Consider the following 19,836-nt stretch of genomic DNA (forward strand, 5'->3'; position numbering starts at 1 on the left):
TATAACTGAACTTCCTGATGTGTATAACAAGACACTGAATTGCCAGGTGCTTTGCAACCATATGTTGCTCTTCAGTAGCAAGTATTATAATAGGCAATGGGGTGCATTTTGTTTCTATGTGGATGGATATTCCACCGATGTATGATTTGAAGTATAGTAGATGCTTGGACACCTTTATCAGAGTATTTTTCATCCAGACCCACTGATGATTGGAAGATTTTATTTTTTTTAATCATATGCATAAGCCCTGATATAAACAAGACTTAAATACTACATAATCTGAATCCAGCTTTACAGTATTTGATTAGCAACTCAAAGTGCTGTTTGTCCATATCAGGTCGCTTAGTTGTATTTCCTCCAACCTTTCATTCAAGACTGTATTTTTTTGTTATTTTAAAATGATCCGTGTACTATGATACATTGAGTTATATTTGCAGTTCTTTTATTGTGTCTCAGTGCTAAATGATCATGAACTATTTCTTTTCCTATTTCTTGTCATATGGTATTCTTTAACATGCTTCAAGAATCATATTGTTTGCAAATTGGAGATTTCACAAAGGGTGGAGGTAGAGACTGAGGCAAGCAATGTTTCCATGACCTCTGAAGGTCATGGATCAATCACACTTTACCATTCTCAAGAGGTTTGCTTCGAGAAGCAGAAACAAACAAAAAGGGAGTCAAAGCTTCAACATGATGTTAGAAATGGAACAGTTTAAAATTTATTAGAAAATGGAACATTGTCAATGTGTTTCGGAATATAACTTTATTCAGGAGCAAAACCATTTAAAAATTGTATTCCACGTATTGCAGTCATTTGTTCAAAACAGGTTTCATCAAAATGGAGGGAATAGATCAAAATGCAGTAGGCACACTGAACTTTCAATAAATGGTTCCACTTTAAGCATGTTTCTGAAGCTTCATCTCCATTTTTTTGTTTCCAAGGTGTTCCTTTTTTGGGCTCTCGTTTTATAAAACATCTGCAATCATGGGTCAAACCAACACTCTCCTTGAATTTATTAATTACATTGCATTTTGATTTCTTAATTATGCACAACAATATTAGATATGTGTCTTATTATTATTATTAAAAAATCTTAATGTAAACATTGCAGCAGTGTATTACTATGCCAGTCAAGAACAAAAGATACCAGATATTGTTCTTCATAATTATTTGTTCCCTTAACAGAAAAGGAACAGAATATAGATGAAGAGCAACAAACTTAGAGTTCTGGCAACTGCAAATTTCTTATTAAATCATTGAGCACAATTCACTAGAACATTATGAGATCTGTGTAGGAGCTTTGGGGCAGCACTCAATCTACAGGGCTTATGCAGAGGGCTACAGGGCTTATGCAGAGATGTTACAGGCGGTCATGACCTTTTAATGTTTACCCAAGGACATTGTGAGCAAGTATTATGTTCTGCAATTCATAATATGCATTTAGCAAAAGCTCTAGATGAAACGCAGGTTACCTGTTTACTTTGACTTTCAACATCATCCAGCGTTGGCAGGTCAGCCAGGTACTTTTCAAGAGTTTCAATTCTTCTCTGTTTCTCTTTGTTTTGCTCTGATTCTTTTTGGCATTTCTTTTTCAGGCTGCTTATGTACCTGTCTCTAGTTTTGAGCTAGAAAGAGAGTAATATTGCATCTCATTCTTTGAGGTAGGAATCAAATATGCACAAGGTAATTTGAAAGATTTCTTTGATACTTAAAACTCAGCAGATTCTGAAAATTATTTTCTCAGCAGGGAGTAGAAGTGTTTTTATTTAAAAGATAAATGGATTGTTATAGGTCATTTATCTTTTTAAAAGCTAAGAGCTCTTGCTGACTATTTCCAAAGCTAAACATTTCTTTTCTGTTTAAAAGTAGTTAGATGCGTGTTTATCTAAAGATGCTTTTCCTTTATTTAAGCCAGCAGTTCGGAAACCACAAAACATATATATAAACACAAGTGATTGGTTTGCTTTGTTCTTTCTTCCAAAATAGAGCAATTAAAATTTTTGCTTCTGTGAATGTATGGATTTGAGCATTAGACCCATGGGCAGTTTCACACATAATCGCTACCAGTATCTTGTACATACAGCAGTCAACCAGTTTTTTGTGTCCCCCCCCCCCATATGTGGAAATGTGAGCAAGATCCTCTGTGAGAAAATGTCTACAGGATAAGTAAGCTCTGCTCATGTTATTCATTTGCTACTGCAAAAGTCTTGTAGACTTTTGGTTACTAGTCACTATGAGTTTGAAAATTGCTTCCATATTCTGTAGCTTGTATCATATTATATAAGCAAGGCCGCATGTGCAATATCCATGCTAGGCATGGCCTTTGAATGCATACATAAATACCTTTCCAGGAGTGGGGTTCAGCCAGGAATAGAAGTGAGAGAATAAATAGGGAGGAACTAAGGAATTGTAATGGCTACTAATGAGGCTCACAAACTTCTCCAAAATATGTTCTATGGGCCTATTTCTTGGGTGTATGACTGCCATAGATATAAGAAAAGTTTCAAATCTATACTCTTATCTAAACAGCACATGATCCAAAACTAACAACCATCAGAAGATTTCATAATAGCTGTTTTCTTAAGTTACACTTCATAAAGCACTCTTTAAGTCTTTAAAAATCATGTCTTCATTATACCTGATAATCAGCACCAGCAGATGTACATGTGCTGTTATAATGTAATGTTAACAAGGATAATGTTTAATGAATACAATTTAAAACACACACTCTAAAATTAATGCAACTGCATATAATTCTGATCCAGGAGCTTAGCAATTTTAGAAATGAGGCATTAATTTCATCATGAATGTGTGTGTAGAATATCTTTTTTCATACTTTAAAATGCAATATATATTTTGTGCCTATTATTTGTTACACAGAAGCATCCTTCATACTCAATATCAGCAGTGATTCAAACTAGTGAATGTGCAAAACAGCTTATTAGGTGATATCTGGAGGGCATAGGGAGTTAAGAAAAGCCAAGAACATGAAAACAAAGTAGGTTTTTTTGGGGGGGGGGGATTGTGCAGTGCATAACTCCTTTTCTTCTTCCACAGCTTGGGAGAACAACATTAGCAATTATTTGCTTCATTTTCATAATGTGCAGAACTGATCTAGTCTTGGTTCCAAAGGCTGTTCCATTAACCGCCATTGTGGCTTTTTTTAGTAGTAGTGTGGTGGTGAAAGAGGCTCCAATAGATAAGGTGAAATGTACTACAATTGGCACTGCTCTAAAATCTCTCAAATTGTACTTTTCATCAGTCTCTATGATTGCTGTGACCTAACGATTAAAAAACTAAGAACAATTGTAACATTGAAGGGATTAAGGTGCAAGTAAATTAAATACACACATTCACCCTGTCCCATCCTCCAAGATAATGCAGTGCAGCTGTAGTAAAAAAAAAAAAAAAGGAAAAAAGGTGCTTTCCCTCCAGAGGAATAAAGCTGTATATAATGTATATAATGTAGTATCAGCCCGGTGACTCATACAGTAAAAAAGATGCTATGGATCATTCTGAATCCTTAAGTACAGCCAGCTTGTCTGAGAAATACATGTTCTTGTCTCAACAATAAAACCATTTGGGAAAAGTCAATGCAACACTCACCTTTTCTTCCATCTTCTTTTTATCTTCATTAGATTTGTTTGCCATTTGTTTGAGAAACTCACTGAGTTGTAGCTCCTTACTCTGCACTGCTGCAAGCTTTCGTTCCAGCTCGTCCCTTTCACAGTGGGCCACAGGTCTCTCTGCAAATTGAGCCTGCATTGCTGTGCTCTCGTACTGAGGCTGCTTTGAAGAAGGAAAGGAGGGAAAGGGAACAGATGAGAAGATGCTGTTCTAAACCTTTCACCTGGATCAGAGTGGCCAACTCAGCAAGAGAACAACATATTGAATGCTATATTAAGTAATGAACATATAGAACCTGTTGTTTGTAATATTGAGCTATAGCACACATCCAGTTTCCAGCTGATATCCCAGCATATTCTTTGTATTGTTTTGTGGTATTTTATGTTTTGTTGTACTTGCATATTTTGTTGTATAGTGCACTGATATTTTATGGAGGGAACGGGGTCTATAAGTAGTTTTATAAATAAATAAAAAATATGCATCTGAGCATGAAACAAAAACGAAAATGAATTTGGCAGTTCATTTGTATGCAATTCAACATGTACAACGAACCATGTCAGGTCAACTCCCTCCCACCTTTAGTCCTTCCCTCCAAACACAGTGAAAGAAGTTTCACACAACTTAACCTTATTGGGGGGGTGTGGATAGTCATAGCCGTTTTCTCAAACCATATATCTGCTCTCAGCATTTTATAGACTGTAGTGCTCAGGCCTAATCTAGACAAAAAGGTTATCCAATGGCAAAACTGTTCATCAACAATAAAACCTCTAACCTACATTCTGAAATAGTACAGCTGCTCAGATTCTTTCATGATGCAACAAATAATTATTTCATTAATACGTTACAGATAGGTAGCCGTGTTGGTCTGCCGTAGTCGAAACAAAATAAAAAAATTCTTTCCAGTAGCACCTTAGAGACCAACTAAGTTTGTTATTGGTATGAGCTTTTGTGTGCTGGTATCTGAAGAAGTGTGCATGCACACGAAAGCTCATACCAAGAACAAATTTAGTTGGTCTCTAAGGTGCTACTGGAAGGATTTTTTTTATTTTGTTTCATTAATACGTATAACTCTTCACTTTTGTATCTGAGGTGTTTTAAATTCCAAGCTTATAAAATGTAATGAGATACTAGTTTTGAAATGCAAGGGGATAGTAACAACACATGCACTGAATTGATGTAAAACTATTATCAAAATATAAGACTGCTCCAATACGGTTATGTATTTTACCATAATTTGATTTGTCTGGAAGGCAAAAACATTTTTTTGCATTTCTCCAAATGTAATACAAGTTACTATGAAATGAATCAGGGCCTGCCCTTCATAATAACAGATGTGTGCAGACTATCCACATGATTTTTTAAAATAATAATTCATACCTGGAAACTACTCATGTAAGGGTCTTCACAATTCACAATATGCCCGAGCCTTGCTTGCTGAGCTCGGAGTTCATTCTCCCTTATTTTCTGATATAAAAGGTTAATTTGCTGGTTCTGCCTGTATTTCATAAGAGAAAGAACAGAAACAAAGAAAGAACACGTGACACTTGAATCATGCTTCCCAGTATTTCCATTTTCACCCTCTTCTCGATTCATCTCAAAGTTGTTCCACAACTTTGTATTAACTATGGAAGTTAAACTGCCATGACCTGATCAACATTCTGGTATGGGTACATTAGGTCTGGTGTGGATATAGAGGATTCCTGCCTGTGGGGACCTCCTGATTCCCTTCTGTGCATTTGGCAGCTCTTTGTGCACTGAAGCAGATCACTTGCGCCTTCTCCTTTGCCTGGTATGCCTTCACAGTGTTATTAGAATTCTAAATTGAAGACTTGGGACTGTATGTCACTTTTGTTAAAATATGATGGGCTGTATACAATCGGTGTCTATGCCAACAGAAAGCTGTTTGATTCAGTGAAGGCTTCAACCATCCCCTGTAATATGCAATGGCTCAATAAACGGTACCTGACTCTACTCCATTTTGTTATAGGTGAATTCAATGCAATATCTGCATAACCAACTGTTACTTGAACATATTAACGTATTTAGAACTATACTAAAAGTTGCTTGCAAAAAAAGAACTGCATTTATTATGCAGTTATATTTCACAGTATTATTTCTCACAGTAAATCTAACATGAGCTTTAAAAAGTTGTCAAAGTATTCGGAAAGGATGCCAAAATGGACTGCAAAAACATTCCCTACCTTACATATAATCCTATAAATCTCTGGAGTTATCTGGCAATAAAAGGCCTTGTGCCACGTACATTTCATTGCTGATAATGTTGTATGGTTGCTTTAATCCTTTGTTACTCCAACAGCTGTTGCTATTAATCCACTGTATAACCACACAATGATAGGGCTTTGCTTTTAAAAAAAGATAGCATGGTGATCTCACAAGCCTAGTCAGAGTGCAGCAATGGAAACTATATACTCGTCTGTCTGCCAGTCTGCAGGTAATTCTAACAATTTCCAAATACATTCCAGATAGTAAGACCTCAAGTCTCTGCTATGTAGTGATCTGAGTCTACATACAAAAGTGGAACCCTCATCTTGCAGTCAAAACAATATTTTTCTCTCTCTCCAACATTTGCAGTATTTCCCCTCTCTTTCTGTCTTACATTCTTCCAATTATCAGCTTCTATTCTTCCATCGTAATGGTACCTCCAGTTTTCAACCTCCTCATTTGAGCATTCTCCCATTTAACCCTCCATACTCCTACTTGTTATACAAAACCATCTTTTTTGAACTACAGTGGTGCCCGGCTAGACGAATGCCTCGCTAGACGAAAAACTTGCTAGGCGAACGGTATTCGTCTAGCGGAAGCCGCCCCGCAAGACGAAAAAGTCAATGGGGCTGCTTCGCAAGATGAAAAAATTTCGTCTTTTTTTTCCTTTTCGTTTAGCGGAACGCGGCTGTCATTGCCGCTTCGCTAGATGAAAAAATTCGTAGAACGAATTATTTTCGTCTAGCAGGGCACCACTGTATATGCTATATTTGAATTCAATATAGCATATAATTCAAAAAAGATGGTTTTGTGTAACAAGTAGTTTCTACTGTATGAGGGGTATGGAGGGTTAAATGGGAGAATGCTCCATAAATGGGAAGTCTGCCCTAAATACCGGTAGTTGGTAACAACAGCGTGGGTGCAATTGTGAACTCTCGGAATGCTTGGTTGGGTATCACTGGTCTGAATGTTTACTGGGTCATTTGATTCTCTTTCCTTTCTTCAGACATGTGTAAGGTGGCAACAACCAACAGTTAGCTTTTGTGCCCCATAATATAGTCTCATCACCAAAAGTTATACTGAATTCCTGCCAATAGTATTCACACTTTGAGTAATACTTGATCTGACAAAGTTGCAGAGTAGACTTAAGACTATGTATTTCAGTGGATCTGTTCTGAGTATAACTTAGATGCAGTCCTTTGCATCCAAATGCTTAGATTATATTTTTAAGTCAATAAATTTTTATAGTGTAAATAACAAGCCAAGCTGCGAGGAAGAATTACCCTTTTAGAAAATTAGTAAAGATAGATGAATACATAGTTCTGTATTGAATCTATGTTTAACATTGTACTCTATATTGCATTTTTTAAATCGTAAGTTGTTTCAAGACTTTTCTGAACTTTTCCTTTTACCGAACCAGTGAGCTGACAATGTGTATTGTCATTGTGGTGTGTATTCTGTCCTCTAAAAAAAACTATATTTTTCTTATCTGTATGAAAATTGACACTGAAAAATTACAGGTGGGTAGCCGTGTTGGTCTGCCATAGTCAAAACAAAATCGAAAATTCTTTCTAGTAGCACCTTAGAGACCAACTGAGTTTGTTCCTGGTATGAGCTTTCGTGTGCATACCAGGGAGTGGGGAGGGGTATTACTCAGAAGTTACCCTTCTGAGTAATACCCCTCCCCACTCCCCCACTATATTTAAGGATCTGGTGACTTCTGTTTCAGTGTATCTGAAGAAGTGTGCATGCACACGAAAGCTCATACCAGGAACAAACTCAGTTGGTCTCTAAGGTGCTACTAGAAAGAATTTTCGATTTTGTTTTGACTGAAAAATTAAACATTTAAAAATATTTAAATTGTGAAGCCATTTGTCACATTGCCTTATCTTTTTACCTATTCCAGTTTTAGTATCCCACAGCATGGGATTTACTTTAACTTTTACATATTCTTTGTAAACCACTTATCAGTTTTATGTAAAATTAAGTGGTATACAAATTCTGCTAAATAAATAAAACAGTACAATAAGCTTCAAAGGGACTCAGATTTTGTGAGACAGAGCAGTCACTCAGAAAAGATCCCCATTTTTTAAATTTGCTTTAGATATGCTTTTGATAACACTGTTCAAATGTTAGTGTAAGAACTAACATTCCTTCAGTATCCATAAACCAAAAAACTAAACAATTAAATATATGTTCAGTTCCTGTTTAGCTTCATTACCATTTTTAGACTTTCCACTTTAGTTCCAGATCACACTTTTTTTAAAAAAAAATGGTTCAGTAAAAGTTCAGCCATTTTGAATCTAATTTTGAGTCAGTTCAGAAACATTTTATATAGTCTTATTAATGTTGAACTTTTACAATTGCAGTGTAACTCCTGAAAAATAAATGCATGATAAAAGAAAGCATGTTTATACATGCAGTTTGCATGCACTAATAGCACATCTTCAATAACTCAGCCAGCCATATTTGACAGCTGTATGATCAAAATTAATTTTAGTGCCTACGTAGTCTTTCTACGTCAACTAGCATAGGAGGAACAGAAAACATAATTTTAGTTCATTTCAGGTATTTCAAGTAGATTGTCAGAAATATTTCTTCACATAGCATATAACAATATAATCCTAAATATGGTGATGGCCATGACCTTACATGGCTTTTAAGGATACAGTTGGGACACCACAACAACACATTGCAGTGCATACCTGCTTTGCATGTGCTACTTGAGCCTGAGAAGGCTGGGGAAAAAATAAGCAATGTGTGTTTTATTTCATTTGCAAAATGCATCTCTCTTTGTATCTCTCTGTGTGAATTTAAATCAGACTGACTTCTGGAATTAAGTTATACCCAGCATAAGGTTCTAACCCTTGTAATGAAACAGTATTTTGTTCATGAGACCCCAAAAGTATCCATTTCAATGGCAAGGGAATTAGTTATTAGTTAACCACAGTTCTAATAGTGGCAATAAGCCAAAGATTCAGCAGCTGTTTCAGGATTTCAAACATCATTTTGCCCCGTGGAATGAGATATCTTCCCTCAAATCCTAAGCTTTGTATTTACCTTCCCTTAAAAGCCCTTTGAGTGTCCCTAAGCTGTTTAGAAAAGAACGTAGCAATTGTTGATGAGTGTGCTATTATTTTCAGGGAGTTATGTCATACGTTTAGCATTTGGCATTTATTCACACTACCATTCTAGGCAATCCTTGCCAAACCAACACTGCCAGCCAGTACGGGCGTTGGAAATGCATAGCATGCAACGGCCAGTCAAGGTCAGAATAATCCAAGTGTTACAAGACAATAAGTTGTAATGTGTGTATGCTTTCAATAGAGTGAAGCAGCAAATATACTACATAAAACCATACAAGAATCCATTGCTCCCTCTAGTGTTAAAAATGAAGACTTGTGTTATTCAATATTTTTTAACTAATCAAAAGGAGTCACGTACAGCAAAATGAAACAAAACAAGAAATAACCCTTCGCTAGCTTAGACAGAAAGGAGTAAAATGCCTACACATTTGTTCAATTCTCTTTCTTTCTGCATTATAAAAACTGTAACTAGACTACCCCTAAAATAAAACTTAGTATTAATGTGAACTCCATATTCTTAAAGGAGCTCACTTATCCATCAAAGAGTCATGAACCTCTCTTTCACTGGACCAAAACACGTGACCAGACTGGAGTGTTAAAAATTTTATTTTATTTTACTGACAGCATTCTTATACCACCCACTAATTGTTAATTCTCTGAGTAATGCATATGCTCAGTTGCCACTCAATCCTACCTATGGGGAAACCCAGCCAGATGGGCTGGGTATAAATAAATTATTATTATTATTATTATTATTATTATTATTATTATTAATTATTGCAATTTCTGAGGTAATCATATTATTTTGGTAAGTTCTGAGGTAATCATATTCCTTTACTATGTGACTAACATGCGCAGTCGATCCAAGATGGCGGACGCGGACGACACCCCTCCCAACCGGAGCCAAAAGGTAAGCCTTTACAGCACAGCTATGGTGTGCGACGCCGCGTTTTAAAGCTGCAGCAGGCGAACAGCAGCGCTGCTCTTCGCTCGCTGCAGCCTTAAAACGCAGCGCCGCGCGGCTCCGGTGCCGGTCGGGAGGGGGCCTGGTACCTCGCCAGACAAATTCGTCTTGCGAAAAACAGCCATAGACGAATTCGTCTCGCGAGTCAACTAAAAACTCGCAAAAACCTTTCGTTTTGCGAGTTTTTTCGTTGTGCGAGGCATTCGCCTTGCGGGGTACCACTGTACTCATCTTTCATGTTTGTTTGTGCGAGGGCACATCTTCAACATTTTTGGAAATCAGTCTCTGGGACACTCACCCAATTTACAAGGCAACCGCCAAGCAACTGGAAGTAAGATAGTGTTTACTCACCGATCAATCACAATCTCTTTTTGCCTTAGCAATCCTTCTTTGATTTTCATCAGGGATTCCCAATTGTTGAAATCCTGAAAGCTTGCAGCTGGATAACTCTGATGAGATGATCCACTCAGAACCTGGGAAGAAATGTGCAAAAGAATATTGTAAAAGAGCAGAAAAACAAAACTTACCCACCCATTTATACATTTAAAAGTGCTTAGTTGAGAGAAATGTATGTTTAGAAAGCCTATTGGAAAGCGGTCCTTCCTTTGGTCTTCCTCTAGATGAAACAGAAACCTGGCAACCAGTAGTTCTGCCATTTATGAAGTCTTAATCTGCAACATTTCCTTGCTTTGTTCTTTGATGTAAGTGAAAGCTAACTGAAGTCTCACATTGGCTTCTATTTGTGTGATTTTTCACTGGTTTATTATCTAAGGGCACAAATAAAGCATCTTGCCTCACATCAGCTATGTCACTGACAGTCTCGGCTGCTTAGTAGGAGTCAGTGAAAGCAGATATTGTAGGATAATGCCATGGTGAGGCATAGTGTAAATGCACCAACAAGTCTACTGGAATTAATCTTCTGGTGCAAATGGACTGTGTCAAGTGCACCCCTTCTAGTAACTAGCAGCAACTCAGCTGCCAGGTGGTCAGGTAAGCACCTCCGCTCCACTCCACGATCAGCTGCTGCATTACAGACACCATTAAAATAATGGCCTCATTCTTCAACTTTACTTTGGTGAGAGTGATTAAAAAAGTAAATCTTGATACTTATTGAGGACATGAAGTTGCTATTTTTAGTTGCTATTTCAAAAGAATATGCTTATGCAAAAAAGTGGCCTGTAAATTGGAATTACACCACAATCCTTATTCATACAGGTTTAACTATATACAAGTGTTGTTGTTCAGTCGTGTCCAACTCTTCATGAACCCATGGACCAGAGCACGCCAGGCACGCCTATCTTTCACTGCCTCCCACAGTTTGGCCAAACTCATGCTAGTCGCTTCGAGAACACTGTCCAACCATCTCATCCTCTGCCGTCCCCTTCTCCTTGTGCCCTCCATCTTTCCCAACATCAGGGTTTTTTCTAGGGAGTCTTCTCTTCTCATGAGGTGGCCAAAGTACTGGAGCCTCAACTTCAGGATCTGTCCTTCCAGTGAGCACTCAGGGCTGATTTCTTTAAGGATGGATAAGTTTGATCTTTTTGCAGTCCATGAGACTCTCAAGAGTCTCCTCCAGCACCATAATTCAAAAGCATCAATTCTTCGGCGATCAGTCTTCTTTATGGTCCAGCTCTTACTTCCATACATTACTACGGGGAAAACCATAGCTTTAACTATACGGACCTTTGTCGGCAAGGTGACACTTCCTTATCAGTAACTGGACAAGCCACCACATGTTAAAAATCAATTCAAAACCCTTATAAAACATGTTAGTGGGAATTTTTGCTTTCAACCCAATAGGTACGTATGCTTGGAAGAAATGCCACCTGGGAACAAAAATAATGGCTTTAGGATATTAAGGAAGGGATTCAGTGAGTTTTAGGTTATTTTCTGTCCTAGGGTGAATAAAACAATATGGTTTTCTTTTAGCATATAAATGGGTAGCTATTGCTTCTCATAAAATCAACTGATGGACTGCAAGAGTTCAAAACCCCAAGATAAAATACTATTATGAATATGCAAACATGTAGAAGTTTTGGGGGAGAGGCAAGAACCCAAGAAGAAAGCGGCTGGATCAGAGCAATGGGCCATCTAGTTCCACATTCTGGGTGGGATTCACCTAAGGAGCCCCATCAGTGGAAGCCCTGCTTGACCTCTGCTTGCCAGTGGGGCTTTCCTCCCACTCCACACAATTGGATCTAGCAGGGTTGGGAGAATCCCCAGAACAGCATAGAAAGGGGGAGGAGAGAGGAGATTGTTCCATCTGGCAAGCTGAAATGTTTGTCGAGACAGAACATTCATACTAATGCAGCACTGAATTCACCACCTGTATTTGTGTTGTTTTTAAAGAAACTTTAGTGTTCAGACGTAATTGTTTTTGCTCCTTGTTCCAAAGCACACACTTGATTTTTCCACTACTTGCATCCAACTCTCCCACCCCTAGTGCTATAAATATACTTCCCTTGATACAGCCCAGAACAACAAAGGCACTCTTAATTCATATAGAACACATGGTGTTGAATACACCCAGCAGGTTCCTAAGCAGATTAAATTCTATGTTACTGAAAGACAAGAGTACCTGGTATTCTTAAATATTGATGTTAAAATTCTAAAGGATCCAATCAACTCTTTATTTATTTTTAATTGTGAAGAATTCCTAAAAAGATTACTGGAATGCTGGAAGCTACCATTCTATGTTACAAATACCCAAGTAGCAGCCAATACCACTCATAAAGAATGAAATATCACAGTCTTTGCCTCTATATAATGATAGAGAATTTGACAAACAAAACTGCCTATTTTAAGAGAAATGCAGACACTAGCGGAGTGTTCCCATCATGGGCTTCTAAATGACACAATTTTAGTGTACTGTTAATTTGTCCACCGATTCCACAAACTGAAAGAACACTGTAAATAGCTCATAGAGGCACTTGCACCTTCATTTTTGTTCAGTGTTACATAGTTACCCATTCTGCTTCTACTTTTGGGGTTAAGCAGTTTTCCAAGAAATGCCACCCCCGCCCCTCCAGAAGAAGAGTCACTGTAATCCTAGCTAAACTATGAGAGGAAAAAAATACTATTCTAATTCATCTTCTTTCATAACACCTCCTGGAGCCAGCACACTTCAGTCACAGCAGTGTCTCCAGCAGTGTGACTCATACTACATACCTATGGACCAGCTAAAAAAATTAACACATAATGTTAAAACAAAGAAAACAAAGAAAACAGTTCCTTCAAGCCAAGTAACACATTTGCCAGAAAGCGTTCCACTTATATTCTGGCCAATATTATGGACAACACTTCTAGGTGGCACTTCAGATGACGTTCAGAGCAAGTGTGTCTGGAATTTTCCAGAGATAACAGAAGGTCTGTCCTAAGTATAGAAGCACTTGTTTTAATAAGTGTTCATATTATCTTCCCATTACATTCAAATTCTCTAGTGATCATTACAAACTATCACCTTCTTTGAAATGTGTTTAGCATGTTATACAGCAAAACACCACGATCAAGGGATCTTAATAAACAAGAATGTATACCAATACTAATATTAGTAGTGATATAATAATCATCTGGTATTAGCACTACTGTTAACTCAAATATCAAGAAATGCCAACTGTTTTGGTTGACTGAAAACAAAAGAAATCTTTGGGTTGCCTGTGGCCTACATACATACATACATACATACATACATACATACATACATACATACAACATACAAATACACTTTAACGACAGCTCTTCTGTCAATTTTCTATAAGTAGTACTGTGAATGTATATGCCAGTGACATTTTAATATGTACTCATGTAATATAGCTGCCTGGTGTGCTCTGGTCCATGGGGTCATGAAGAGTCGGACACGACTAAACAACAACAACAATATAGCTGTATGATGTGTAACACAATGCCAAAGTGCAATGGAGGGCTTTCCAAGTGTTGCATGCACAATTTTGTTTTTTTAAATGACCTTAATAAAGATTCAGAATCCTTCAGATTTAGAAGTTATTTGTTGGCATCTGTGTGTCTTGGGAGACAATGGAAGAGTACCTTTCGAGGGTAAAGTCAAACCACTGGAGTTTTACAGCACCAGCTGTGGCTGTAGAGATATGGGAGAAACATGTTTTATTGCAGGTGGGGTGGATGAAGGCATCTGATTTTGCTGCAGCAGATGCACCATGGTGATTCTTCCCAGTAATCATTCCTCTGGTCACTGCTGTGGATACACAACCTGACTGTCACTAGGTACTGCGATAGTCTGTAGAGGATTCTCATAAGGCAGGGTAGATGTCAGCAGCATTCATGTCACGTTTGTAGATATTTTTGTGATGCAGACTTGGTCTGGCAACAGGCCTAGTGCCGGAAGCCATCCCTCTGTAGAACATGTCCTTGGAGATCTTGCCAGCTTCCATGGCATATTCCAGATTCTGTGGATATGACCAAGCCAGTGTAAACGTGGTGAGAATATGGGCTTGAGAGAAGACATCTTTGTTTGAGACTCTGTCCTGCTATGCGATGCCCAAAATCTTCCTAACACAGCACATATGGAAGGCATTGAGGAGTTGCTCCTGGTAGTTGTAAATTGCCCAGGATTCACTTTCATAAAGCAGGGTGCTCAACAAACAAGCCTGGTAGACCAGATACTGGTATTGGATGTTAGCATCACATTCTTCCATACCTTTTTGGAGAGGCAAGCCATTGCAATAGCTGCCTTCCCAATACCCTTGTCCAGCTTAGCATTGATGAAAAGGTGGCTGGTTTTGGTGGAGTCCAGTTAGACAAAATTGTCTACTACCTCAAGCAAAATAATAGTAACAATGTTATTATTTGTACCCCACCCATCTGACAGGATTCTGTCCTGTCCTGGGGCTTTACCACATGCCTGAGAGTTGATGGCATTCTTCAGCTCATCAAGGGAGGGAGGCATATCTAGCACTTTCAAGAGAAGGGGAGAGCCTAGATGCTGTCAATTGCAGTTACTTAAAGAGCAGGATTCTATTATAAGTATAAAGTATAAAAAGGATCCCCCAAAAAAGAAAAACACATGTCTACCATAAATTCAACAACAGCAAAGAATCAAATAAAATGTAGCGTTTTCTTAGGTAGACAGGAAAACATAATGAGGTCTTGATTACAGATTAGGCATGTGGAGCACTATGACAATCAGATGAAGTATTCCTTCAAGAACGCAGCAGGACTGGTAGGGAGCAAATGCACAAGGGGAAGGAGGACCCACCTGCTACCAATGTCACTATTACCATCTCAAAAAGCAATCAACTTCTTAGGCTCTGTAACCATTGTAATTGCAAGAAGGCCATGAAGAAAATGGAAAAATTGTCAAGTAATTTATTGTGGGGAATAAGTGAAAGGGCTTAACGATTTGGCTCTGTTCCAAAAAAAACCAACAAAAAAACCCCCCTAACCTCTACCACTTGACACCATGAAGGGTGCTTGAAAGGACACTTGACTTTTAAGTCAGCAGCTTGATAAAGGCCATCTGAGGAAAACCTGTGTCTACCATCTTTACAGGAATTCGAAGGCTGCCTTGCACGAGTAGAAGTTGTGCTCATGAATGAAAATCCATGAAAATGTAACAGTGAGCATGAGAAAACATGTAACTAGTTCAAAGACCCTTAAATGGCCAAAGTGGCTGTGTCATCCACAGGTTTTCTAAAACTGGATGCCTGTAGAGTCTCATTTTACATGTGCATGTTTGTAGACATGGATGGGAACTCTTGGTGGATTCCACTCTTAGCAGTTCTCTATACATATATAAACAAATCATCAAAATTTCACTCAAGCTGGAGTTCCGCACTGATTGTTTTAATACATAAGAAAGGTCCACGCACTGAGCCGAGTAACTTTAGGCCAATCAGCCTGTTAAATGTCATTGGGAAGATCTACTCTAGGTATTTGCTAAACAAACTATCAAACTGGATGGAGAACAATAATATCATTGCAGAGAAACAGGCGGGTTTTCGCCCTGGAAGATCTACAATAGACCAAATATTAACCCTGAATCATCTGGCTGAAAAGTATGCTGGCAAAGCCCCAAAGGTTCTCCATGTGGCCTTTATTGACTTTAAGCAGGCCTTTGACCGAATTTCTAGGAAGCAGCTATGGACAAAACTGGCAGCCACAACAATTGATCACCGTCTTCTTTACCTGATTATTAATTTGCATGCAAACACCTTTCTGAGAATCAGGCTAAATAATAACGGCCTAGTTTCTAACCCTGTTACCACCTCGAGGGGGGTAAGACAGGGCTGTCTGTTGGCACCAGCATTGTTTAATTTTTATATTAACTCCCTGGTGGCCCATATGGCCAATAATGCTTTTCACCCCCCTAAATTAGCAGGCCGAGCTCTGAACATCCTTTTGTATGCGGATGATGCCGCTCTCCTAGCTAGATCTCCCATTGGGGTGAGGAGAATGCTCCAAGCACTGTATGAATACGGTAATCAACATGAGCTTCAACTTAATTATGCCAAGACCAAGATTATGGTCTTTTCTGCCCGACCGAAATTTCACCTGTGGTCGATGAATGGTACTACTCTGGAGCAGGTTAACTCTTTCAGATATCTGGGTCAAGTAATTCAATCAAACAGGTCTTTTCTGGCTCATAGAGATTATATATCTACAAAGGCATCTAAAGCAGCCATGCTGATTAGATCTCTATATGCTAAGAAACAGGCTCAATCAGTGAAAGTAGCCTTGAGACTTTTCCAAATGAAAGTCCTTCCACTACTTTTGGTGGGCATCTCCCAGGGTTCCTGTAGGGATTTTCTGAGACTGGAATCCATCCAATCGCAATTTCTTAGAGCCATCCTCAGGATCCCCCCTTCCGTAGCGGGTGCGGTCATGAGATTAGAGGTGGGCTGCCAAGCTTTTCAGTATGTGGCCTTGAAGGCAAAGCTTTGGCTATGGCTCAAACTATGCTTTAAACCAGTGGGTATGGCCCCCTTGATACTGAGGGATGATTTCCAATCATCATGGGAAAGGGAGATCATAAATGAAGTACAGGCCTGTTGATTGTCACATCTTTACCTGGAGTCTATGACATATAGTCAAGCCAGAGCTGTGATCTCCCAGAGACTGAGTGATATTGCTAGACAAGAGGACATAGCCCTTGTGAAACCAGGGGTGTTCCTGGGGGAACAGATCTATCAGGTTACACCAGCTCCTTATCTCGCTGAAATCCACTACGTGGAATAACGTAGACTCCTCACAGTGGCTAGATTAAATGTCCTTGAATCTGCGGTATTATGGGGAATGTATAGGGGAGTCCCATACGCCCAGAGAACTTGTCATTGTGCCATGGGAGAGGTAGAGTCCACTGAACATATTCTCCTGAACTGCCCTTTCTATACAGATTTCAGGCAAACTCTTATAGCCCCACTCTTATCTCAACTTAGCTCTCTAGCCAGAGAAAGACAGGTTTTATATTTGTTGAATAATGTTACAGTAAAAACAGCTTCCTTCGTGGCCAAATTTCTTTTTCTAGTTCTTAAGTGTCGTAAGACTAAAATTGATTGCATTGACATGGGTTTATCTGTATAGCTTCATGTTAGTGTTGGCTATGTTTTATTCTAAAGTTCCTCTAGATGTTTTAGATGTTTTAATTTTGTATGGATAAATGTATTTTTTTTCCTGACTGACGGTCAAATAAAGAATGATGATGATGATGGATGGGAACTCATTAAAATGCACTCCTCATTTAAATGTGTAAGAAGCAGTTATGGTCTAGATCAGTGGTGGTGAACTGAGATCTCCAGGTGTTGCTAGACTCCAACTTCACCAGCCCCAACAGGCCTGTGTTAAGTATGATGTGATTTGTTGGAGGGCTATGGGTTGGCCATCCCTGGTTTATATAGATGTTTCTTATAATCATGCATGTTGTTGTTGTTCAGTCGTTCAGTCGTGTCCGACTCTTCGTGACCCCATGGACCAGAGCACGCCAGGCACGCCTATCCTTCACTGCCTCCCGCAGTTTGGCCAAACTCATGTTAGTAGCTTCGAGAACACTGTCCAACCATCTCATCCTCTGTCGTCCCCTTCTCCTTGTGCCCTCCATCTTTCCCAACATCAGGGTCTTTTCTAGGGAGTCTTCTCTTCTCATGAGGTGGCCAAAGTACTGGAGCCTCAACTTCAGGATCTGTCCTTCTAGTGAGCACTCAGGGCTGATTTCTTTGATACTCATCAAAGAATAATCATGCATACTAAAGGTTTTTAACATGCAACAAAAATGAGAGGAGGAAAAGAATATATTTTGTTCACTGACAGAGAACATAATCATTAATCTGTCTACTTGTGGCCAAAAAGAAGCCCAAAAGATGACATGGGAAGCAAATTAACACACATTGCTAAACCTGTCTTACCATACTGCCTCCTAGAATCCTGTCCGGATCCATTTATAACAACTGCATCAGCAGTTAATTCTGATGTTTCCAAAAATTAGACTTGATTCTCCAGTGTGCCTTTATTTATTACTATTTATATCTGAGACATCTGGGATGTGCCAACATGAAGGAATTCTGCAGAAGACACAAACACCAGAATTCCTTTGCATGGGTATTTATAGTAAATGTGGAGGAATATATTATATACTTTACTCAACATAGTTTTCACTCAAAACACAATTTATTGGAATATGCATCACTTATTTACTCCAAGTCATAAGAGAAGCAGGGAGGAATCTATGTTATTTTAGAGAGAAATTAGGAAGATTCTCCACAATACCGGGAGCCTAAAGTAAACACTCACAGTGCAAGTCTATGCACATTAACCTGACAGCTAAATCTAATTAAACGCAACAGGACTTACTTCTGAGTAGACATGCAATAGGATTGCATTGTCAGATTTTTTTTTTATTTAGCATTTTGCTGATTACTGAATGGCAGAAAGGTATGTTTGATAAAGAATGCAATCTAATGCATACTTATTTGCTAGCAAGTATACCCATGTAAATGATCGGGATGTAATTCCCACAAAACATTGTGGGACTATTATTTGCATAAACCAGCCAAAACCAAACTCTAATTGAGTTATGAAATTTCATTGCTTTCAATGGAAGAAACAAACATGTAGATCTTTTACTAAAGTAAGTGAAGCTTATAGTTTGTGTACTTTGGCCTGGATTATACCCAGCATTTAAAAGGAGATGGGAAAATTACTATGGGGTTTATTTAACTATAATGAACAGGACTTTGAGCACAGAATTCCTACCACCTGCTTGGTAAACAAGTGTTCCATGACTCTTAACTGTTATATCCATCTCTGTAGCTAGCATCGTGGACATACTGCTTCTCTGTGTAAAACTCTCTCATTTGATGATGGCCTATGAACTATTTATGGTCATTAACCAAAAATATTAATAGATCTATCATACGATTCCTTCAGAGCCAGTTTGGGATTCCATAGCTGTCTCAAACTAAACATACCTCACCACATGGGACAGACCAATACAACATGATCCACAAACCTAAACATCCTTGGAACCATCCTTTTTGTGGCATCAACAAAAGTAAGTTTGCCAAGAATACCATGCATGATTGGTGGAATTTGTCCCTCTTGGTTGCAGATACTGTAAAAGGTAAAGGGACCACTGACCGTTAGGTCGAGTCGTGGACGAATCTGGGGTTGCGGCGCTCATCTCGCTTTACTGGCCGAGGGAGCCAGCATACAGCTCTCGCGTCATGTGGCCAGCATGACTAAGCCGCTTCTGGCGAACCAGAGCAGCACACAGATACTGAACAGCCCTTTTATGAGGTCTACATGTTTATTTATATGTATTAAATGAGGCACTAGAAATTAATATACAACTGCCATTAAAAAACAACAACAACCTGTCCAAATCCACAATAAAGTATGACATATGCCCACATTGTGATGGCCTTGGCTCTAAGCAAAACATTCAAACTCATTCCCTAATCTCCTAACCA

The 19,836-nt window shown here is 38.7% G+C and overlaps 1 protein-coding gene across 2 annotated transcripts in view; it reads right to left on the reverse strand.

Moving 5' to 3' along the window:
* The window catches only part of CEP85L (centrosomal protein 85 like), a 90,711-nt gene that overhangs the window by 12,349 nt on the left and 58,526 nt on the right, over positions 1-19,836 (reverse strand). Inside the window, exons 4-7 of one of the 2 annotated variants that reach the window (XM_033143685.1) lie at positions 10,253-10,374; positions 5,006-5,123; positions 3,608-3,787; positions 1,474-1,626 (exon numbers count right to left, since the gene is read on the reverse strand). In XM_033143685.1, the coding sequence (XP_032999576.1) occupies positions 1,474-1,626; positions 3,608-3,787; positions 5,006-5,123; positions 10,253-10,374 (573 nt within the window). Of the gene's footprint in view, positions 1-1,473; positions 1,627-3,607; positions 3,791-5,005; positions 5,124-10,252; positions 10,375-19,836 lie in introns of both variants that reach the window. The other variant, XM_033143684.1, reaches the window with a different exon arrangement.

The sequence above is a fragment of the Lacerta agilis genome, chromosome 3 (genome assembly GCF_009819535.1).
Source record: "Lacerta agilis isolate rLacAgi1 chromosome 3, rLacAgi1.pri, whole genome shotgun sequence".
NCBI lineage: Eukaryota > Metazoa > Chordata > Lepidosauria > Squamata > Lacertidae > Lacerta > Lacerta agilis.